Genomic DNA, 23745 nt, shown 5'->3' with positions numbered 1-23745 from the left:
TTTTTTTTTCTCCTTCTTCCTCCTTCCTTCCTTCTTTCTTTCTCTCTTTTACTTTCTCTCTTTCTTTTTCTTCCTTCCTTCCTTTCCTTGTTTCTTTCTTTCTTTCTCCTTGTTTCTTTCTTTCTTTCCTTGTTTCTTTCTTTCTCTTTCTCTCTCTCTCTCTTTCTTTCTTTCTTTCTTTCTCTCTCTTTCTTTCTTTCTCTTTCTTTCTTTCTTTCTTTCTTTCTTTCTTTCTTTCTTTCTTTCTTTCTTTCTTTCTTTCTTTCTTTCTCTCTCTCTCTCTTTCCTCTGTCCTTCCTTCCCTCCCTCTTACCTTCCTTTGTTCTTTCCTTCCTTTTTGTTTTTCATTTCCTTATTTATTTATATATTTATTTATTTATTTATTTAAAGGTGTGCCACCACCACTCCCCTTTTTTTCCTTCCTTTGGTTATTTTGTAGGGAACTTTTTCCGCTCTGGCTTCGGTGCTGGGAATATATCTTGGGCTTTGTGCATGATAGGTCAGTACTATACTGCATCTCCAGCCATGCTTTTTTTTTTTTTTTTTCTCTTGAGTCAGGGTTGCTTGCCTTCTTCTCTATATAACCATGCTGCGTCTTCACTCTAGGTGCCAGGGTGACAGAGCGTGTCATCATGCCTGGTCTGGTACTTGAGCTTTTACCAGAACATGAGGCCATTCATAGTCCCTACAGTGCTGAGTGCAAGTGGTTGGCATTTACTGAATTACTAAGCATCAGAGGTCAAGGAAGGCGTCTATGAAGCAATGGCCCGAGATGGCTGAACGATAATTGAAGTGACCGTGACCTTGGGGAAGAGGTAAAAGGTCAGGAGTCTGAAAAGTCATTGTTGGAGAAACAGGCTTGTAAAGGGTTTGTGACAAGAAGCTGCATGGAGAGAGTTTCTGTTGTGAGAACTTTGTAGTGTGAGAAGAAGAAGTTCTAAGAAGAGCGCAGTGACTAGAGGGAGGCTCCGGGTCACAAAACAGGAGCTTGGGAAATGAGCGAGGCTTCAGGGTAGAGAGAAAAGCTCCGTGACCCAGGGGACCCTCAGAAGCAAGATGGTACCCTGTGTAGAGCAAACTGTGTGTTAGAAAAATAATAAAACAGACTAAAGAGAGAGTTCTGCGGTCAAGAGCCCCTGCTGCTCTAGCCGAGGACTTGAGTTTCAGGTGGACAGCACCCACACTGGCCACCACACAACACCTGTAATACTTCCTGGGGAACCCGGGCTCTTTTCTGTCCTTGCCGTGCGTGCCCTTTACTGGCTCTGCAAGACACCACACACTCACATAATAAAAAATAAATGAAATATTAAAGAAGAAAACTAATTTTACATCTAGTACTTTTTCTTTTGTTGTAGATCCTATCTCCCAGCATAGTAGCTCCAGCTGGCACTCAATCAGGGCAATTCTTAGTCCTCCCAAGGGTGCCATTAGACCCAGGTTTCATTCTGGTGCTTTCATCACAGATAAAGTTTGTTTATTTGTTTACTTATTTATTGTTATATGTAAGTACCCTGTAGCTGTCTTCAGGCACGCCAGAAGAGGGCATCAATCAGATCTCATTACGGATGGTTGTGAGCCACCACGTGGTTGCTGGGAATTAAACTCAGGACCTTGGGAAGATCAGTCAGTGCTGTTCTTAACCGCTGAGCCACCTCTCCAGCCCGGGATAAAATTTATTAAATAGAGGCCAGACTGGACATTCTGGCCCAGGCCTCTGATCCCAGCACTTGGGAGACAGAGGTAGACAGATTTTTGTGAGTTCAAGGTCAGCCTGGTCTACATAGAATTCTAGCCTAGCCGGTGCTACAGTCAAATCTTGTCTCAAGAACAAACAGGCTGCGCTGTGGTGGCGCACGCCTTTAATCACAGCACTTGGGAGGCAGAGGCAGGCGGATTTCTGAGTTCGAGGTCAGCCTGGTCTACAGAGTGAGTTCCAGGACAGCCAGGTCTATACAGAGAAACCTGGTCTCGAAAACAAAACAAAAAAACGAGAACAAAAAAACGCCAAATATAAATAGAGGCCAGACTTGGTAGTGTACTCTTATAAACACCGCATTCAGAAGGAAGAGGCAGGTAGATCACTTAAGTTCGTGGCCAGCTTGCACTACATAGGGAAACCCTATCTCACTCAAATAACAACCCTTTTCTGTTTTTAAATTAAAAATGGTGAAATTCAAAAGAAATAGAGTGCAGTCGTGGAATTGCCATTTTCCCCACGTGTTTTTTCGTTTGTTCCTCACCGAAGGCCTCCGGCTTGAGCCAGAAATCCGCACCGGCGCGCGCCTGCGAACTCGCGTGCGGCTCCGCGGCGCTTTCCGCGTGGGGCAGCGCGGGGGCCTTGAAGGCAGGCGCCGCCGCTGGGAGGGTGCGCGGTGTGGGGCGGGCGGCGTGTGGCCGTCAGTGACGCGTGACGGGTCGCAGGCGGGAGTGGGACGGAGCAGGAGAGCACTGCGAGCCGATTGGCTGCTCGGCGACCGTATGCTAATCGTGGTGACAGTTTGCCTAGTGTAGGGAAAGCGTAGCGACTCAAAATGCCCGGCGCGCTGGGTATGGAGAGGTGTCCGTGTGTCAGGGCTGGTGTCCCCGCGTGGGCAGACAGCGGCGCCGACAGGGATGGCACGGGTCGTCTCGGCGTAAGTCGCCGTGAGTTAGATGTGAGGTGGCCTGGTACAGTGCGGCGGTGTCGGGAGTGGCTGGTCAAGACTATACTTTCAGGGATCATTTCTATAGTTCGTTACTAGAGAAGTTTCTCTGACTGTGTAGAGCACCCGAAACCACGAGGACGAGTCGTAGCGTCCCCTCCTGAGCGTGAAGCCGGCTCTAGGTGCTGCTTCGGTGCAGCTGCCTCTTGCCATTGATGATCGTTCTTCTCTCCTTCGGGAGGGTGAGAGGGAGGGAACGCAGTCTGAGTGGTCTCGGGAGTTTGTCATGGTTGTTACAACGTCAGACTGGCCACAGTTCCTCCTAGTTTCCTTCCACTTGTCGTTTACAAGCCAGCATGTGCTGTGTGCTGTCTCTGTGTCAGTGTAGTCTCCTTACTGTTAGTACCAGCAAGTCCGTGTCGGTGGCCTGTTTTTGTGATGGGTCTAGTTGGAGACCCGGCAGGGTAGCAGAGCCAGCAGCTCTAGAATAGGGCTTCCGGTGGCTGCCAGAGTTCTCTCAGTGGGTACCCATGCTTGTTCTCAGCACCTGTGTGAGGCAGTGTACTTTTACTTCTAACTCCTCTACCCGGAGATTGGTTGTTTGGTCTCTGTGAGCACCCATACACCTGTGTAGCCAGACACGTCCACATAAAGAAAAGAAATACCTTTTAAATAAGCCATTTTTAAAAACTAAGCTCTCTGTTCTTCAGTGAATCTGGGCGAGGTGACCCGCTCTCTTTCATCCCGACAACTCAGTGGGCAGAGCAGGTGGATCCCTGAGTTTGAGGCCACACCGGGTCCACAAATTGAGTCCCGGCAAGGCCTACACGGAAGAAATCCTGTCTCAAAATACAGACACACAAGAGCAGCAAACTTCACCATGCCACAACTCCAGTCCTTGGGAGACAGATACAGGTGGAACCCTGTGAGTTCCAGGCCAGCGTGGTTTACACAGGATGGACTCAGAGAACACCTTGTGGGAATCCAATTTCACCTTGCACTATATGGGTCCTGGAATTGAATTTTAGTCACCACGCTTCCTGCCAAGTCCCTTTACCAGCGGAGCTATCTCACCAGCCCTCAATAGCTTTTAAATAGTTGGGGGGTTTTGTTTTGTTTGTTTGTTTGTTTGTTTGTTTGTTTTGTAATAGGTTAAGATACTAGTTTCTTTAAAATTAAAAATATGTTGTTATTTTGAATAATTGCAAATACATTTATGTAGCATTGCAGAGATGGCTCAGCAGTCTCACACACACAGCTTCTGCAGAGGACTCCAGCTTGGTTCCCAGCACCTTACAGTTGCTTTTAATTTCAGCTTGTCCTTTTCTGGCCTCTCCGGGCACTTATACACTCATGTATACCAACTTCCACACAGACAACCCATAGACATATAATTTGAGAAAAAGCAAACTTAAACTGGAAAGATGGCTCGGTGACTAACATGTTAACCTCCCCCACCCTCATTTTGGTTTTGGACTTTTGAAAATGTGTGTGTGTGTGTGTGTGTGTGTGTGTGTGTGTGTGTGTTTGTAGGGGGGTGGGGGTTGATGGTGGTGGAGGTGGTAGGTGTAGCCCCGGTTTGCCAGAACTAGCTCTAGCTCTGTAGACCAGAGTGGCTTTGAACCCACAGAGGTCTGCCTACCTGTGCCTCTGGGAGTTCTGGGATTAAAGGTGTGCACCACAACTGTCTTGCTAACACATAGTACTCATCCAACTCTTGCAGAAGTCCTGAGTTTAGTTCCTACCACCCACATCAGGTGTCTCCCAACTACCTGTAACTTCAGCTCCAAGGGATCTGGTGCTCTCTCTGGACTTCATGGGCACCTGACCCATGTACACTTAAACACATGCACATATAGATGATTTAGAATGATAAACCTTTAAATAATAAAATAGAACTCTGGGGCTGGAAAGATGGCTCACTGGTAAGAGCCCTGGCTGCTCTTCTTCGGTGGACTTTAGTTCAGTTTTCTAGCAGCCACATGATGGCTTACAGCTGTCTGTCACTTGGGTTTCAGGACAACAGGTGCCCCTTTCTTTGCTTCTGAGTACAGCTGGCACAGACATACTTGAAGGCCAAATACTCTTACACATGAAATAAAAATAAATTAATTTTAGGGAAATCTTTTAAAATGCATTATGTAATATTTTTAGGAGATAGTACCATGGTAAAAGAAAATATTATCTCTTAGGTAAAGGTGCACACTCAAGAGTGACTTGATTGGGCTGGAGGGATGGCTCGGTGGTTAAGAGTACTGACTGCAGTTTACAACCATGCATAATGAGATCTGGCACCCTCTATTGGTATATCTGAAGACAGCTACAGTGTACTTAACATATAAACAATAAATACATCTTTTGGGTTGTTTGTTTGTTTGTTTGTTTGTTTGTTTGGTGTTTTCAAGACAGGGTTTCTCTGTATAGCCCTGGCTGTCCTGGAACTCACTCTGTAGACCAGGCTGGCCTCGAACTCAGAAATCTGCCTGCCTCTGCCTCCCAGAGTGCTGGAATTACAGGCGTGCACCACCACCACCCGGCTAACAATAAATAAATCAGTAAAAAAAAAAAAAAAAAAAAAAAAAAAAAAAAATTAAAAGAAAAATTGTGACTTGGGGCAGCATCTACCAGACTAGGTCAGATTGCCTTCAGTGATCTTTTTTGTTGTTATTTTAATTTTTAAAAGATTTACTATATGTTTGGGTGTCTGTATGCCTCATTGTTTGAGTGCATGAAGAAGCTAGAAGATGGTCCAGGCTCTGTAAAGCCAGAGTTACAGGTAATTGCGAGCCACCTGACCTGTGTGATAGGATCTAAAAACGCAGATTCTCTGGAAAAGCATGAAGTGGTCTTCACTGCTGAGCCACTCAGTAGCCTGAACATTTCTTTTTCATTTGCTCTCTTTCTCGTTTTCTCTCACATGTTAGCATACAGATCATTCTTAGATACTGTGATTACTGTGTGAACGATTCATGATAACAGCATCTTTATGACACCTTTATACTATTTAATCTGAAACAAACCTACAACACTGGTGTAATCAAATCTTTGAAGCTGAAATACATATGCCAGGAAGCATATACAAGGTCAGGTTGTTTTTTGTTTTTTGTTTTTGTTTTTGTTTTTGTTTTTGTTTGCTTGCTTGTTTTGTTTTGTTTTGTTTTGTTTTGTTTTTTCAAGACAGGGTTTCCCTGTATAGTCCTGTCTGTCCTGGAATTCACTCTGTAGACCAAGCGGGCCTCAAACTCAGAAATCCACCTGCCTCTGCCTCCCAAGTGCTGGAATTAAAGGCATGTGCCACCACTGCCTGGCGACAAGGTCCGTTTAAACAAGTCTGGGTGGTGTGTCAGCTGAGATTTCCCAGAGAAAAGAATAATTGAGCTCAATTCAGAAAAACTTCAAGATCTGAAGTTGGCAGGGGTTTATGAAACACTGAATCAAGAAACCGTCTTTGTGGGAGCCTCTTCCTCCTCTGCCCTTGGGTGCGCTTGTTATCTGAGGAGTCATTTCTATGCTCAAGGGTCTCTGGTCATATATAGCATTCACTTCTGAGCACAGAGCTGGTAGGTTCTCTGTGTTGTTTATTGCATGTTCATTTACATTTGATGGTCCTTGAACATTGTCTGAATGGTTCATACTGCAAGTTAATTTTTTTTTTTTTTGATTTGGTTTTTTTTTCGAGACAGGGTTTCTTTGTATAGCGCTGGCTGTCCTGGAACTCACTCTGTAGACCAGGCTGTCCTCAAACTCAGAAATCTGCCTGCCTCTGCCTCCCAGAGTGCTGGGATTACAGGCGTACGCCACCACCGCCCGGCTGCAAGTTAATTTTTTTAAAGGCTTATTTATTTATGTATATGAGTACACTGTAGCTATATTCAGACACACCAGAAGAAGGCATCAGATCCCATTACAGATGGTAGTGAGCCACCATGTGGTTGCTGGGAATTGAACTCAGGACCTCTGGAAGAGCAATCATGCTCTTAACTGCTGAGTCATCTCTCCAGCCCCAAGTTAAATTTTTTTTTTTTAAAGGTGTGCATGCCTTCATTGCCGGTACTGAGGAGGCAGAGGTAGACAGATCTCTGTGAGTTTAGGGCCAGCTTGGGCTACAGTATGAGTTCCAGGACAGAAATGAAACCCTGTCTTGAAGAAAGGAAATTTATTTATTTGTTTTTGTTTTTTTTTTTTGTTTTTTTTTAAACTTTTTTTAAAATTTTTATTTACTTATTATATATAAGTACACTGTAGCTGTCTTCAGACACCAGAATAAGGTGTCAGATCTCTTTACGGATGGTTGTGAGCCATCATGTGGATGCTGGGATTTGAACTCATGACCTTCGGAAGAACAGTCGGTGCTCTTACCCGCTGAGCCATCTCTCCAGCCCCTTGTTTTTGTTTTTTAATTGGATTTGTTTTTTTCGAGACAGGGTTTCTCTGTGTAGTCCTGGCTGTCCTGGAACTCACTCTGTAGACCAGGCTGGCCTCGAACTCAGAAATCCACCTGCCTCTGCCTCCCAAGTGCTGGGATTACAGCAGGCGTGTGCCACCACTGCCCGGCAGAAAGGAAATTTAGAAAGAAAGGAAATAACAAAGGAAAGGAGGGAGGGATGGAGGGGGAAGGGGAGGGGAGGTGAGGAGGGTCTCCCTGTGAAGTCTAGGTTGGCCTTAAGTGGCAGTTTTTGCCTCAGCCTCCTGAGTGCTGATGTCAGAAGCATTAGCAGCTAATGCCTGGTTTTGCTGCTGTGTTTGTTTAGTGTTGGCAATTATTTGCTTTCTTTTCTTCTATTGTTTTCTAGAAAGTATGTGTGGGATTCTTTGATGAGGAATTATTTCTGGGCGGTGGTTTTATTTGCTTATTTAATAGCTGGTAACCCTGAATTTATTTTCTGTAAATTAGAGACATGTAGTAACAGTACAATGTGGGGTTGTTGTACGGGTTAAATTAGATGAAGAAACTATAGTAGTTCAATAATTCTCCCCATTCTGAAAAGGTTCCTCCCTCCAATTAGAAATTTGTCTTTCATCCTGTATTCAAGGAAGCTCCCCACCACTGATAGATAAGAGTCACCAATATGTTATCTTTGAAGTCTCCTTCACCCTGTCCCTATCCAATTGAGTCGTAGGAACTCACCATCTAGAACAGTTGACGTTTCTCACTTGCTTGCTTGCTTGCTTCCTTTCTTCCTTCCTTTCTTCCTTCCTTTCTTCCTTCTTTTCTTTTCTTTTTTTCTTTTGGTTTTTCAAGACAGGGTTTCTCTGTTTAGCCTTGGGTGTCGTGGAACCCACTCTGTTGACCAGGCTGTCCTTGAACTCAGAAATCTGCCTGCCTCTGCCTCCCAAGTGCTGGGATTAAAGGCGTGGGCCACCACTGCCTGGCTAAGTGCTTTCTTTTCTAAGAGTTGTGTTGTCTTTTCACAGCAATAGAACAGAAAAGAATGACTAATACAGGTTTTAGGTTTAATACTTTTACAACCAATGGGGGCTAGCTCTTCATGGAAGGAAGGTAAATACTGATATTTCCATGACATGGTAAAGCCTTAGTAATGAGAGATAGGGATACCATTCATTTATGCAAAAGGGGGTCTTGTCTGCATGCATGTCTGTGTGCTATGTTGATGGAGTGCCAATAGGAGGCCAGAGAAGATCATCAGATCCCTGGAGTTAAAAAGGGTTGTGACTTACCACATGGGTTCTCGTAATCAAACCTCATCCTTCTCAGCAAACATCCAATGTTTACCACCACATATAGAGCCATCTCTTCAATCCCCATAGATAGGGCTTTTATCCTTTTTTTTTTTTTTTAACAAATAGTCTTTTTTTTTTTTTTTAGATTTATTTATTTATTATATGTTAGCACACTGTAGCTGTCTTCAGATACCAGAAGAGGCTGTCAGATCTCTTTACGGATGGTTATGAGCCACCATGTGGGTGCTGGGATTTGAACTCATGACCTTTGGAAGAACAGTCAGTGCTCTTACCTGCTGAGCCATCTCTCCAGCCCCCAATAGGGCTTTTATCTTAAATAAGCAAATGATGTAAATAGCAGAATACTTGGAGGTTTTTCCCTGTGTAGTATACTGACACAGGCCTGTAATCCCAGGACTTGGATATAGGTCAGGAGTTACAGGTTGGGCTGGACTGAGACCCTGTTTCAAATGTCAGAAGTACGTGAGACTGCAGGAGAGGCCTTGGTAGTTAAGAGGGTGGGTTGAGAGTTTGGGTCCTAGCTCACAGCCTCCTGGAACTCCAGGTCCTGGGAATGGGATGTCCTCTTGTGGCCTTTTTATGCACCCCCACACACTTACATAAAACACAAAAACAAAAATTTCCCCCAATATAAACTTCACCACTTTCACCGTAAAATGGTCTTTATGTTCACACTGATCTGTCTTTGTCTTCCAGGGGTCTGTGTTGATGCAGTTAACACTCTGGGCCAGTCATCACTTTTTGTTGCAGCATTATTGGGCCATGTGAAATTAGTCGACGTTCTGGTGGATTATGGATCAGATCCAAATCAGTAAGTACAATAATATCAATTTCTAGAAAATAAAATGCTTTAAAAAATCCTATTCTTGAGTCAGAGTCTTACTCTGCATCCCCTGCTGTCTGTAAGGTACCATTTAGTCCAGGCTGTTCTTGAACCTCCTCTCGGCCTTCAGGTCCTGGGATTTGCAGTCGTCAGCCACTGTGTACAGTTTATTGCCAAGTGTGCTATGTATGTGTGTGTAGGTTAGGGGACACCTTGGGAGAGCTGTTTCTTGGCCTCTACCATGGTGGACCTGGGGGTGGGATGCCAGACTTAGGTGGTTGGGCTTAGCATCAAGTGCCTTTACCTGCTAAGGCATCTCTGGCCTGTCTGTCTATAGACATGGTCTATACAGCTGAGGCTTGCCTTGAAGTTCTGATCTTCCTGTCTCTACTTCTCAAGTTTTGGGATTCTAGCCATTTGTTACCTCTCTTTGCTTTTTTTTTTTTTCTAAAAAGTTATATGCAATTTCTTAACTTTATCAGATTTTATTAAGTTCTTAGAACTAGTTGTAATCAAATTTAAATTAAGTATTTTATGAGAATGCCTTCCATGTTAAAATATTGCCATTTTCAGATTTTTCCCCTCCCTCCCTTCAGCTCTCCAGCTCTCCTTCCCTATTTCCCTCCTTCCTTCCTCCTTCCTCCCTCTCTCCCTAACCCCTCAATGCACTGGAACTTGCCATGTGACTAAGGCCTCTGCCTCCCAGTGCTGGGATTAAAGGTGTTACTATATCCACCTCATTTTCAAGGTCCTTACAGCTTTGTAAGATGACACTGCTATTGCAGCTTTTTAAAAACTTATGCAGAAACACAACTTTTTCCTTTTCTTTCTAGGTTTTTGTTTGTTTATTGAGGCAGGGTCTCACTGTGTATCCCTTGTAGCTTGCTATGTAAACCACATTGGCCTTGAACTCACAGAGATCTGCCTGCCTCTGTTGCTGCAGTGTTGGGATTACAAGCGTGCACCACCATGCCTGGCCAAATCTCTTTTCAATTTAGGGGATTGAGCCTAGGACTCTAATTCTTGAGTTCCACTTCAATTCTTTGTTTTGCCAAAATATTAAAAATGAAGAACCTTTATTTTTTGTCAATAAAATAGTAACCTACCTATTGAAATGTTTTAATAAAATTGATTTTCTGAGAAGTTATGATTTTTATGAAATAATTAGGTGAGTAATTACTAATTACTATCACTGTTGTCCCATTCCTATTTCCTGGGTTTTAATTTATATTATGTATTCTGATTGCTTAAACAGGTCAAAATACCCACAAATAAGTAGTTGATATCAATTTTTTAGAAAGGGTAACTTTTACCTGAGTTTTATAGCTGGGAATTAAAATACTTTCAGTTTAGTATTTGATACAGATTTTAATATAGAAGAACAGCGATGTAATGGTCGGCAGCATGTGCCTGCCTCTTCACAGAGCACGTATCTCTTCCTAGGTATTAACACTTTCTCACCTGAGCCACAAGTCTTGACAGGGAGTAAAGGCAAGGGCTTTCACAGTTCTTGTAGCAATCTCCAGGACACCCAGGGTACACAAAGCCACCCAGTGTCAAGGAAGAGGAGGGAGGAGAAGAAGAAAAGAAAGAAATCTTTTAAAGATGTGATTATAAATCCATAAATATGTTACATGACTTGAATGTTTTGTGGTTCCTTGTATAGACGGAGGTGAGTGTCTACCACTGAACCCCAGCCCTAAAACCAACAAAGACTCACAGAGTCAAACAGAAGACACTTAGATACAAAGCAGTTTAGTAACTAGTGGACAGGGACGGTTAAGAAACAGATCATGTGCTTAAAGCTTCTAAATGATTACAGTTCCAAGGGCCAAAACACTAAAAGGAATCTTAGAAGAAGTAAAACAGCTCAGACTGGAGAGATAGGCTGGGCAGTTAAGAACACTGACTGCTCGTCCAGAGGTCCTGAGTTCAGTTCCCAGCAACCACATGGTAGCTCACAACCATCTGTAATGGGATCTGATGCCCTCTTCTGGTGTGTCTGAAGAGAGAAATGGTATACTCATATACATAAAATAAATAAATCTTAAAAAAAAAAAAAGAAAAACAGCTCATGAAAATTTACTCTAATATTGCTGAACTGAAAAAAAATTAGAATAAAACAAGGTAGAGGGTGTTAACATTAACATTAAACCGATAAAGAGAAGTTAACTGTCATGTAAAGAATCATGCCTTTTTGTTTCTTTTTTCTTCTTCTATTTTTTTTTTTTTTGAGACAGGGTTCTCTCTTTATAGCCCTGGCTATCCTGGAACTCTGGGTAGATCAGGCTGGCCTTGAACTCATAGTACTCCCTCTGCTCTGCTTCCTGAGTGCTAAAGTTAAAGGTATACGCCATCACACCCAGCTTCGCGGGTGCTTTTATTCCACAAGGACTCTTTCCTTGTAGGTTTTAGTTTGGGGTCTATAAACCATTCCTTTTTTTTTTTGTATTCATGAGAAATGAAAAATGATATCTTCTCCCCATTACTACTTAGTTTTCCTACTACTGTAGGAGGAATAATCAGAACAAGAATAGATTTGATTGGGAATAATGAAACATGACACAGAACCACTGAGCCCACCCAGATGCCTGGGCCCTGACAGCCTTGTTAGGATCACTCCAGACCTTAGGAAACAAGCACGCATTCCTAGGTCCTATGGTTGCAGATTCTTACTTGTCAGTTCAGGCTAATCTTAGAATAATTTTTAAAAAATATTTTATGTAGGTGCTGCCACAACTGAACTGTAGTCACAGGTTTCCAGCATGGATGCTGGAACAGAATTTAGGTCCTCTTTAAGAGCAGCAAATGTTCTTAACTGTTGAGACATTTTGTAATATTCATCTCTGTATTGTACTGTTTATGACTGGAAGACATAACACTAAATCCCTTCAGTGGAAGGAAGGAGGTGTTATGGACGCTCACTGTTTCTTTCTGTCCCTAGCCGCTGTTTTGATGGGAGCACGCCTGTCCATGCAGCAGCCTTTTCAGGCAACCAGTGGATTCTCAGTAAACTGCTGACTGCAGGGGGTGACCTGCGGCTCCACGATGAGAAGGGTCGAAACCCACAGGCTTGGGCCTTGACAGCAGGGAAGGATCGTAGCACTCAGGTAGAAGTGGGCCTCTGTATCCAGGAGAAGCTGGTGGACTACTAGTCAGGATCATGGGAGCAGAACAAACTTTACAGCAGTCTTAGAATTGGAATTGGACAGAGAGCTGAGTTGAAGCAGGTTTGGTGCATGTGGAGGCCAGAGATAAATGTTGGGTGTCTGTTCTATCACTCAGTACCAGGTTTTCTTTTTCTTTTTTTCTTTTTTGGTTTTTCGAGACAGGGTTTCTCTGTATAGCCCTGGCTGTCCTGGAACTCACTCTGTAGACTAGGCTGGCCTTGAATGCAGAAATCCGCTTGCCTCTGCCTCCCAAGTGCTGGGATTAAAGGCACCACTGCCTGGCAATACCAGGTTTCTTAAAAATTGACTTTTTTTTTTTTTTGCATTTGTGTCTGTGTGATGTGGGGATAAAAAGAGGAGGGTGGCAGGTTTTGATAAGAGACAGTTTATAGTTTCATTGCTTTATCATAGAAAAGTAGGAAGAAAAAAGGAGATAGAAAAGTAAAGAGAAAAGAGAAGATAGAGGGATGAGAGCTGGCATGACCACATGGAAAGGGGAGAAAGAATGGGGGGGGAGAGAGAGGGGGGCAAGAGAGGGCAGAGAGATTAGAGAGGAGGAGGAGGGGCAAGAAGCCTCTTTTATAGTAGGCTGGAAAGCCTGGCAACAGCCAGGTAACAGTGGGGCAGGGAAAGCCTGGCTGTAGCCAGGTGACTGTAGGGGCAGAGTCCAGCCAGGGGCCTGGGGCGTGGCCATATGTGACTGGTGGCCATAGGATTATGGAATTGAGTCAGCAGTCTGGGAGCAAAGCTCACGTGTTCTGTCCCTTGTAGAATGTTCTGCTGGGTCTCCAGAGTAAAGCCTTGCTCAACCAGGCTACAGGCTGCCCTACAAGGTCCAACAGTGTGAGGATGCCAGGTCCTCTGGAATTGGAGTAGTAGTTATGAGCCGACATGTGGGTGCTGGGAACTGAACTCTAGGTACTCTGCATGAGCAGGTAGTGCTCTCAGCCCCATTATTTTTAGTTTTTTAAAGGTATGTCTTTTCCTTTATTATTATTGTGTATTGCATATCCATGATGTGTGTGCCTTGTTATAAGTATGGAGGTCATAAGACAACTTTCAGGAGTTGCTTCTGCCATGTGGGTGCTGGAAATCAAAACCAAGTTCTCTGGAAGAGTGCTTTTTCTTCACTGCGCCATTTCTTCAGCCTCTCCTTTATTTTTTTGAGACAGGCTCTTTCACTGAGCCAGGCTGGTAGGCCTGACCGGTGAGCTTGTGAGGTCTTCCTCTTTCCCTTCCCCTGATGCCTTCCACCCCTAGTGCTGGAGTTACAGGCATGTGCCACCTTGCCAAGCTTTTAATGTGCGTTCTGGGACTCTGAACTCAGGTCCTCATCCTTACATGACAGGTGCTTTTCCAACGAAGTCCTTAGTCCTGTTTTCCAACTCCTTAGTCCTGTTTTAGTGAGGACTAAGATAGGATGAAAAACATAAAGCAGAATAGCATGCCAAGTGCTAGCACTCCCATGCATGCTCCCTGCCCCTCCCTGTGGTTCTCATTCCCCTGCCATAGCTTCCTCATCCATTGAAGGACAGGTTCCTCTACGAAAACATTGCATACCTTGAGAAGATCATGTAGAAGATTATCCCTCTCCAGAGACATTCCTGTTGAGAGCCCTTAACTCCTCAAATGCACCTGCATGTTCATACCTTCATTCCCCTGATGCTGTCAGCGCTTAGTCTCTGCTGTGTGTTACAGATGGTGGAGTTCATGCAGCGCTGCACTTCACATATGAAGGCTATCATCCAGGGCTTCTCCTATGACCTCCTGAAGAAGATCGACTCTCCTCAGCGGCTCATTGGCAGCCCACCCTGGTTTGGTAGCCTCATTCAGGGGTAAGCACAGTCTTGAGCCACTTCAGCCTTCCTGGTGGGAGCCTTGTGGCTCTTTAGCAGCATAACAGGTTGAAAAGTTGAAACAGGGAAGAAAAAGCCTGTCACTGATTAATTACTAGGGAGATAGGACCTATAGTCTTTCAAGGTCAGAATGTAGCATTCATGTCTGGAATAGCCACCTTTCCCACTGTTACTGTTAGGAGATGCCAGGCTGCCAGGACCTGAAGGAACTTCCGGAAAGACTGGGAAAGCAGCCACTGCCCTATTCTGGATCCATTCTGAGGTTCTCCTAGTTTGCTAGTATGCTCTGTTTTGTGTCCTGAGTATGCCAGTGGACACGGCACCTCTGTTACTAGAGCAGCATGGAAGCCTCCCTTACTGTCCTCTGGGACCCACCCATAGGGCAGCAGCACCCATGCTGATAGGAGATGAGGAAGATGAATTGCCTCTCAGATTTCACAACTTCAAGCACTAAGTTCTTACAGTAAATTTTTGGCTACACCACTTTGTGCTCCCTACGAGTCACAGGTATGCACCTGTCCAGGAGCTATCTCAGATCTGTGAATGGAACACACACACACACACACACACACACACACACACACCAGTTATTTTTAAATGCCTTGGCTAATTCAAAGGCAGGGCACTCCCAAAAACCTTTCCCTACTACCCCAGGCCTAATTGGGGAAGTGGCCAGTGGGCACTTACCTGAAAAGTCACATACATGGCTGGATGGCTTTATCTCCTGCTACTGCTGCAGTACCTTCTTTTCCCAGTCTTGGCAGTTCTCCTACGGTGCATCTCTAGGTATCCCACACTGTGCTCAGCCATTGCTGCTGGCATCTTTATTGATAGATCAAAAACCAATTGGGAACAAGGATCTTCAGCATGTGGACACACAGATTCAAAGCATAGCACCAGTCTCCAACACTAAGTATTCTTATCTCATGCAGTTTCTGTGGCTCAGGAATCAGAATGGATTCAGGGGTACCATCATCTGAAGACTTGACTGAATGGGGGCTTCAGTTAAAAAATGGCACACTAACATTACCGGTGTTGGGTTGGACCCCCACTGGGCTGCTTGAATGTCCTCACAGTTCCCTCAGAATCAGTGAACCCAGAGAGACCAGGGCAGAAGTCCTGGTAGATCTTACTTGGAGATGACTCCTTTATTTTTTAATATTTATTTGTGTATGTTTTGTGTGTTCATGCATGGATACACATGCCATCAAGCATGAGTAAGAGAGCAAAGGACAACCTTTGGGAGTCAGTTTTCTCCACCATGTGGGTCTCAGAGAGGTCATCAGGCTCAGGGCCTCTACCCAGGTAACTAACTCTATTATTCCTGTAATATACTGAGTTAACAGAGCAACCTGAAATGACCCATGACAGTGTAAATACCAGGAGGAAAGAGAGACTCATAGGTCCTTCCTCAGAGGGTGTCTATTACACGATCTTCGTTTCCATAACAGAAAGTCAATAAATCAGGAGTTTTTTTCTTTTTGGTTTTTTGGATTTAAATCAGGAGATTTAATTAGATATTTTTCTTTATTTACATTTCAAATGTTTTCCCTTTTCCAGGTCTCCTCTTCAGAAACCCCCTATCCCAGCATGCTCCCCCAGCCAACCCTACCCACTCCTATCTTCCCACCTTGGCCTTCCCCTACACTGGGGCATCGAACTCCCTCAAGCCCAAGGGATTCTCCTCCCACTAATGTCCAACAAGGCCATCCTCTGCCACACATACAGCCAGCGCCATGGGTCCCTCCATGTGTACTCTTGGGTTGGTGGTGCAGTCCCCAGGAGCTTTGGCCTGTTGACACTGTTGCTCCCTCTATGGGGCTGTGAATCCCTCAGCTCCTTCAGTCCCTTCTCCAACTCCTCAATAGAGGACCCCCCCTTCCCTTAGCCCATGGCTCAAACCCTTCATGGGTCTCTCACTTTTTTTAGCCCCTGGGGCATTGGGATTACAGGCCTGCAGTAGTGGGCTTAACATCAAGGTCTTCGATCATGCATACAATTAAAATGGAAAAACAAGAGGGAGGGAGCCAGAGCTGATGGCTCTGGTGGCTCAAGATCAGCTCACTGCTTGCAAATTGGCAAGAAATTCTGAACTCTCTTTTACTCTTCTGGGGCCAGAGCTGGTTCCTTCTGGCAGTTGGCCTTCTGCTGAGTGCAGCAAGCTATTAGAAAAAGACAATCACTTTGGGCCTGAGAGAGAGAGAGAGAGAGAAAGAAAGAGATAAAGAAAGAAATCACAATCTCTCTCTCTCTCTCTCTCTCTCTCTCTCTCTCTCTCTCTCTCACACACACACACACACACACACACACACATTCATCTGAAGAAGCAAAGGGGTCTCCAACAACTTTATTTTTGCCCTCAGACTTTTATACCTCCTCAGATAAAAGTTCTACTTAAGAAGAAAACTTACCTCATAGCTGTAAAAGCAATTATCATAAGAACAGGTAGAGCAGGGTGGAGATGGTGCACACCTGTAATCCCAGCACTCCGGAGGCAGAGGCAGGTGGATTTCTGAGTTTGAGGCCAGCCTGGTCTACAGAGTGAGTTCCAGGACAGCCAGGGCTACACAGAGAAACCCTGTCTTGAAAAACAAAACAAAACAAACAAAAAAATAAGAACAGGTAGAATCCTTAAGCAATAGTTCGTGTCATAGGTCAGTAAGGCTTAAGGAGTTAACAGCAGAACTGTTTACATGTAGACATTAAGACCTGTACCTGACTAAATATTCCTTATCTATTTTTTAGCTCCACAATTTTATTATAAGTTCAAAGCAATAGTTTTTATATCATAAATTGTCAAGGGTAGATCATTTATCTTATATTTTATTTTTAAAGTTTTGTATAAATTAGCAAATTATTTTCTATTTGTGAGTTATCATCATGTGAACCTAGCCTAGAGTGAATGTTTTTCCTTAATCACAAATCTGTCCCAAGCCTATTTCTCTTCCTAGTGCAATTTATGTGCTTGTGACACATGAAGGTTCATAGAGGTTTTTTGAAGTTTTCTTATTCTGGGAGGGGGAGGGGGATTAAAAGTATTTGAATCAACTCAGGAGTTTTATAAAATTATCAGAAATTATGAAACCATCATTTTATCTAAATAACATTATTACATTAAAGTACATCTTCATATTGATTCTGCAGGAAATTTGCCCAACAGAGTGGGTTAATACCCAGGAAGCAATAGGCAGTGGTCTCTCTGCATCATGTCAGATATATAGCACACCCATCATAGTCATGCAAAAACACTGGGCCACCTCCAGGAAGCTCGCTTGCTTGCTTGCTATAGGGTTTTTTTTTTTTTTGGTTGTTGTTGTTGTTTTTTGTTGTTTTTTGGGTTTTTGGTTTTTGTCGAGACAGGGTTTCTCTGTGTAGCACTGGCTGTCCTGGAACTCACTTTGTAGACCAGGCTGGCCTTGAACTCAGAAATTTTCCTGCCTCTGCCTCCCAGAGTGCTGGGATTATAGGTGTGCGCCACCACTGCCCGGCTTTGCTATAGCTTTTTCTGCATGGCCTCCGCCAGTCATGTCTCCCAAAGAAAAACAACAAAGACTCCTTAATTTCTTTTTCATTTTTAAAGTTGGGATCCCTATCTCGGCCCATTCTGGCTTCCAACCCATGACAATCCACTTCTCTTCACTCCTCAAAGGTTTGGATTACAGTTGTGAGCACCATGCCTGCAAAGATAATTCTCTTAACAAGGAGTCATGCTCGGTGGGCCGTGCCCAGGTGCATCCTTGTGGGGCTGCCCAGCAGGGAGAAGGGGATTAAAAGAGCAATTTGCAGTCAGGGTTTCTCTGACATCGCTGTGAACAGAAAGAATACATGTCTATGTTAGCTTCCTCTAGCATCATCCATGACCCTCAGTACCCTTTCTAAAGCAGAGGGAAATGGTACTACCTTTCCTTTTTCCTCTTACCGTCTCCCCCAACAGTTTCAGTTTTCCAACTTACCTGTCCTGCTTTTATTTTCTTCAAACTTTAATAAATTGGCCTTGAGTTTTCTTCTGAGTTTACTTTTAAGTTCTTGTATCTACCAAACTAGTTATACATAGTTACACATTATACCCTGTGTGCCTCAGCACCCACACTTGAGGGTGGGGTCGGCCTCATATCAGCCTGGCTACCTAAAAGGACCTTGTCACAAGGAAAAGAAAAAACAGATAGTAAATCAATACCAGCTGCCTTGCTTTGTCTTCCTAGTTACAGCCTGTCATTGAGAGGGATGGCAGGCGCTCTCTCTCTCTCTCTCTCTCTCTCTCTCTCTCTCTCTCTCTATGTTTGTGTTAAGTTGACGGCTTACTATGGTAACAGTTTTGAAAACATGTAGGGCTGGTGAGATGGCTCAGCCATTAAAGGCTAGGCTCACAACCAAAAATATAAGAGTTCAGTTCCCAGCACCCATGACACCCATAGGCAGTAAAAAAACAAAACAATCAAAAAAAACTTGTTTTAAGTATTGTTCTTTTGTGTATAGATGATTAATTCTTACTTTTTTTCTCTCTTTTCTCTTTTTAAAATATTTCTAGAAGCCCAAATAGTTCTCCAAATCGACAGCTTAAACCTGGAATCATTTCTGCCCAAAATATCTACAGCTTTGGCTTTGGGAAGGTAAGAGGCTGATACTCATAGCCTAGATTTGCTGGTTTAGCTAAAGAATCATATGACATATCTCTCCACCTTATTCAACTCTTCCGGGTTTTGTGGGATAAGGGGTAGAGATAGGATTTCAAACTTGAGATAGTCCTGCTTCGGTGCTGGGATTACAGGTGTAAACTACTGTACCTGATCTTGGTTAAACTTGGTAATTTTTTCCCCTGACACTGGAAAGGCAAAGACCATCCATTCATCCAGAATTTTCCCCGATGGCCTCTGTCTTTAACTGGAAGAATAGACGACCCCAAGGATACTACTCATCCTCAAAACATCCTCAGCTCATTAAAAGCATTTTAACTAGATTTATTAGACCTGTGGAAGGGTAAGGTCATCAGGAAGCAAATCTATAGATCTGCCCAGCCCTCTGTCTGCCTCTGTTAAAGGCAAATGCCTGGGACTTTCATGAGAATTAAAGAACCTCAGTCCTTTTGCATCCTAGGCAGATAGGCCTTATCTCTTTGTAACTCCAGCCCTCAATTCCTTCTTATCCTCACAGTATTTTCTTCTTTGATCTTCTGCGTTGTAGAAAAGATATTTCTTAGTGCTCCTGTCCTTCTGCAAAATTAATGGAAAAGACTGTAGTGAAATGACTAGAATGACTGGTAAGATAGTAAGTGTGTAGAAGTGGTCCCACTGGGAACCACTTCTGGTGAATGAAGGATCTTTGCTCTCTACCACAGTGCTTGGGGGAGGGTAGAAGTAAAAAGAATTTTGGTTTTCTCCCCTTTTGTTGATGGAGGTGAACCCAGGATCTCTGGCATGATACATGGATGCTATGTTTTGGGAGTCAAATCCCCACACAGGTATATTGACTTTTGTACACATGGCCTGGGTTCTGGAGAGGTCATGCCTTACTTTTTTTTTTATTAAGATTTATTTATTTATTGTATGTGAGTACACTGTAGCTGTCTTCAGACACACCAGAAGAGGGCGTCAGATCCCATTATGGATGGTTGTGAGCCACCATGTGGTTGCTGGTATCTGAACTCAGCACCTTTGGAAGAGCAGTCAGTGCTCTTAACCGCTGATCCATCTCTCCAGCCCCATGCCTTACTTTTTTATTGCCGTGACAAAACACCCTGATCAAGGCATCTTATAAAAGAAAGCATTTACTTCGGCAGCTCATGATTCCAGAGGATTAGTGGTGGCAAGCAGGCCTGGTGTGAGAGCACCAGCTGAGAGCGTCCTTCTGGTCCTCAAGCACGAGGCCTAGAGCCGAGAGAGCTGACTGGGAAGGAGTGATTGTTGAAGCTTCAGAGCCCACCCCAGTGCCACACCCCCTCCAACAAAGCCATACCTCCTCATCCTTCCCAAATGTTCCACAAACCAGGGACCAAACATTTAAACATATGAACCTATGAAGGCATTCTCATTGAAACCACCACAGCCCCTCATTCCCAGTCACATCATTTCAGGAAAGATGATGGACTATGTCTGAACTACATTAGTAAAAGGGAAAGGGTATTTCAAGATTCAAAATAATATAAAGTCTTGTGGATCATGTAGGATCATGCTTCTGATCCTACTCCTTAGGAAGGATGAGTTATTGTAAGAAGAAATGCTAGAGGGCTGGTGAGATGGCTCAGCAGTTAAGAGCACTGACTGCTCTTCTGGAGGTCATGAGTTCAAATCCCAGCAGCTACATGGTGGCTCACAACCATCTGTAATGAGAAACAAATAAAAAAAGCCTATGGGCCAGAGTGGGCAGGGCTGGAGTGAGCAGGGCCTGGAGCAAGAGGGAGAAGAGAAGAAGAAGAAGAAAAAGAAATGCTAGAAGATGATGATGAACCTGAGATGGCACACTTCTGTAATACTACTGCTCAGAGGGTGGCAGGAAGATCATGCATTTGACTGGTCTGCATAGTGAGTTCTATATCATGTCCCCAAAATAATCAACCAACCAAGCAACCAAGCACTACCAGTAGAGAGTCCATAGGAGTACTTACTAAGTAAGCAGCGCTCTGAGCCAGGGATAGGAGGTCGGAATTCTGCTTTCCCTTTGTCTTCCCACAATTTGAAGCTGTGCTTTGGTTTCAGTTTTATCTCACTTCAGGGATGCAGCTCACTTACCCAGGATCTCTTCCAGTAATTGGAGAAAAGGAAGTGATCCAAGCTGATGATGAGCCCACCTTCTCTTTCTTCAGTGGCCCCTACATGGTAATGACTAAGTAAGTTGGAACTGGTTGGTGGGAGTTAGTCCTATGGGAAGATAGCTTACTTAGCCTCTTCTTAAACAGGAAGGAACTCATAATGTCTTTCAATTAGCATTTTTTACGTTCAGCCAGATGATTTCTTGTTGTGGTCAGACCCATGCATTGTAGGATGTTCAGGAATGTGCCTGATCTTTCCCGTTCTGTTTGTGGCCTTCTCAGATGTGACAGGATTGACCATAGGCATCACCAAAGGATACTTTATCTAGAGAACAACTGCTCTGAACAATTGCTCATTTCAATATGCTAACCTTTCTGCTGTCTAAAGAACTAGAAGCAGCAAGGTAGTAATTAGCTTGCCTCTGAAACAGGACGTGGCTCTCATCAGCCGGATCCAAGGATGGTGGCAGTAACAGGATTTGGATGTGACAGGAGCCTGTTGGATGTACTCAGTCCTGAGAGACCTCATCCCTGCAGGGTCTGTCAGGAGAGTTGTCTTGGCCAGGATGTCTCAGATTTTAGATCTTGGATACTTTACCTTTCTTCAAAGAAACACACATCTACAGATGCCTCTGTTGGGTCTACAAGGCCTCTTTGCCCCCATTTTTCTGCCGTGTCAGATCATGCCTCTGCCCCGTCACTGTAGCTCCTGTCCCTGCTAATGGGCTCTTGACTGTTCCCTACTGTCTACATCACCATGGCCCTATCCATCTACCACACTGCTGTCACCATTGCCTAACATAAAACAGCTCACCAAATTCCTCCCTCCCTTGAATCTTCCTGTGACCTTTGCCTCTTCACTTAGTTCTCCAGGGTGCTTTAGAGCCAGAGCTGCAGGAGAGAGGATAGTAGAGAGTCTGTGTGAGGCTGTCTTCCTGGTGTGTGGGAAGGAAGACTGGTTCATTGAAGTAGTGGCTACTCAGCCCTTCTCCTTGCACTGTCTCCTGCTCGTTTAGCCTCGTGTGGAACAGGAGCCGAGTCACAGTGAAGGAGCTGAGCCTTCCCACCCATCCCCACTGTAGCAGGCTGAGGCTGGCCGACTTGCTGATTGCTGAGCAGGAGCACAGCAGGTAAGGAGAGCCTTAGACGCAAGCCGCTCCGGGGCTAAGTCTGTGCAGACCTGGACTGTGTCACCAATCTCACCTAGCCTGGGCATATCCTGAGTGTGGGAATTGGTTGACTTCTAAAAGCTGCTGAAGAGAAAGGAATTAAAGAGAAGTCTGAGGCATGTGGATTGTGATGGTAAGGGCCTCAATTCTGTCATCTGTCCTGTGACTCAAGTCTTTAGATGGACAGGACCCAGAACCATCTGGACTTTTTGTTATGTCCCCTAAAGCATCTGTGTGGGACTCTGTACCCATCTGGAGAGCAAATGCCTGTCCTGCTTTCATAGAGCACAGCACTCCATGAGGCCAGATCTGAGAGCCACATCTCCACTACTAAGGACTTTTCCGTGAGTCTCAGTTCCAAAGGTTTCCTGAGGTTCCAGAGTCATGTCATGTATGTCTCAATGAGTCAGATTCTAAATTTATGGTTTCCTACGAGGTCCGCCAAGGAGCTGAAAAGAATTCTGGATATTGAGCTAGTTTCTGAGTAGGCCACTCAGCCCTGTAGGAGGTGTCTCTAGACAGGTGAAGCTCTTGCTGGTGAGGAAGCTCGCCTGAACCCACACAATCTGAAAAGACAATTGGGTAGGCAGGGTGTGTGCTTTGATGTGCAGCTGAGTAGGTATGTGGCTTTGGACACATTTCAGTTCTGGTTCTCTTGTTTTAGATAACTCTAGCTTGTGTTAAACTGACCTACAACTAGCAGCACACAGAGCACTTTGGTTTGTAGGTTTTTCCAGCACTGTCACTATTGCCACTGATAACTCTTTCTTTAATATACAATATATTTTTATTTTATTTTCATTGCTGTTTTGCCTAGATGTGTGTCTGGGTGAGGGTGTCAGAAGCCCTGGAACTGGAGTTATAGACAGTAGTGAGCTGCCATGTGGGTGCTGAGAATTGTTCCCTAGTCCTCTCGAAGAGCAGTCAGTGCTTTAACCACTGAGCCACCTCTCCATCCCACCACTGATAATGCTTAAACCTTCAGCTTCTTTCAGTAGATGTCTCCCCTTCCAGAACCATCTTACTTTCTAAGAAAATGCTGTATATAAATTGTATTTTGTTGGCCTCTTATTGTTTGCTTTTGAGACAAGATCTCATGTAGTCCAGACTGGACTTGAGCTCAATGTGTAGTAGAGGGTGACCTTGATCCTCATGCTACCTCCATCTTCCAATTGCCAGGATTAAAGGCAGTGTCACCGTGCCTGAATATAAATGGGATTTGTTTAGAATGTGTTCATATGACCTACAAGAAAGAATATCGCTTGCGTTTTCATCGTGTTGTCCTATGCCCTGTCCTTCTGAAGATTTTTTTTTATCTTTTGTAGCAACCTGCGGCATCCTAACCTGCTGCAGCTGATGGCTGTATGTTTGTCCCGGGACTTGGAGAAAATTCGCCTGGTTTATGAGCGTATCACAGTCGGCACACTGTTCAGTGTCCTCCATGAACGAGTATGGTCATTCTGTAGATTCCCAGCTGTCCTTACTCCTCTCCCTGTCTGCTTCCTTGCTATCTTTGCAGAGTTCCCATTTGGAAGATAAATCTGTAAATCCTTTTCATATATTGCATGGGGTGTAACATGCCAGATAAGACTGATAAGCATGTATTGAAACTAATGTGATTTAATTTTTTCACA

The 23745-nt window shown here is 44.2% G+C and overlaps 1 protein-coding gene and 1 non-coding gene across 2 annotated transcripts in view; both read left to right on the top strand.

Annotated features, from left to right (window-relative positions):
- The first annotated feature begins 2545 nt into the window (after window positions 1–2545).
- Tex14 (testis expressed 14, intercellular bridge forming factor) overlaps window positions 2546–23745 on the top strand; it is a 79785-nt gene continuing 58585 nt past the window's right edge. Inside the window, exons 1-8 of the mRNA XM_052197675.1 lie at window positions 2546–2646; window positions 9045–9159; window positions 12116–12281; window positions 14040–14176; window positions 18726–18807; window positions 20890–21020; window positions 21959–22072; window positions 23437–23560. Of these exons, the coding sequence (XP_052053635.1) occupies window positions 2553–2646; window positions 9045–9159; window positions 12116–12281; window positions 14040–14176; window positions 18726–18807; window positions 20890–21020; window positions 21959–22072; window positions 23437–23560 (963 nt within the window). The 5' untranslated portion in view covers window positions 2546–2552. The remainder of the gene's footprint in view (window positions 2647–9044; window positions 9160–12115; window positions 12282–14039; window positions 14177–18725; window positions 18808–20889; window positions 21021–21958; window positions 22073–23436; window positions 23561–23745) is intronic.
- LOC127695752 (small nucleolar RNA U3) lies at window positions 2703–2917 on the top strand. The gene has a single exon (XR_007980103.1). It is a non-coding gene; the product is annotated as a small nucleolar RNA U3 (small nucleolar RNA).

The sequence above is a fragment of the Apodemus sylvaticus genome, chromosome 10 (genome assembly GCF_947179515.1).
Source record: "Apodemus sylvaticus chromosome 10, mApoSyl1.1, whole genome shotgun sequence".
Classification (NCBI taxonomy): Eukaryota; Metazoa; Chordata; class Mammalia; order Rodentia; family Muridae; genus Apodemus; species Apodemus sylvaticus.
The sequence above is the reverse complement of the archived record's forward strand: the minus strand, read 5'-3'. Positions and strand labels throughout refer to the sequence as shown.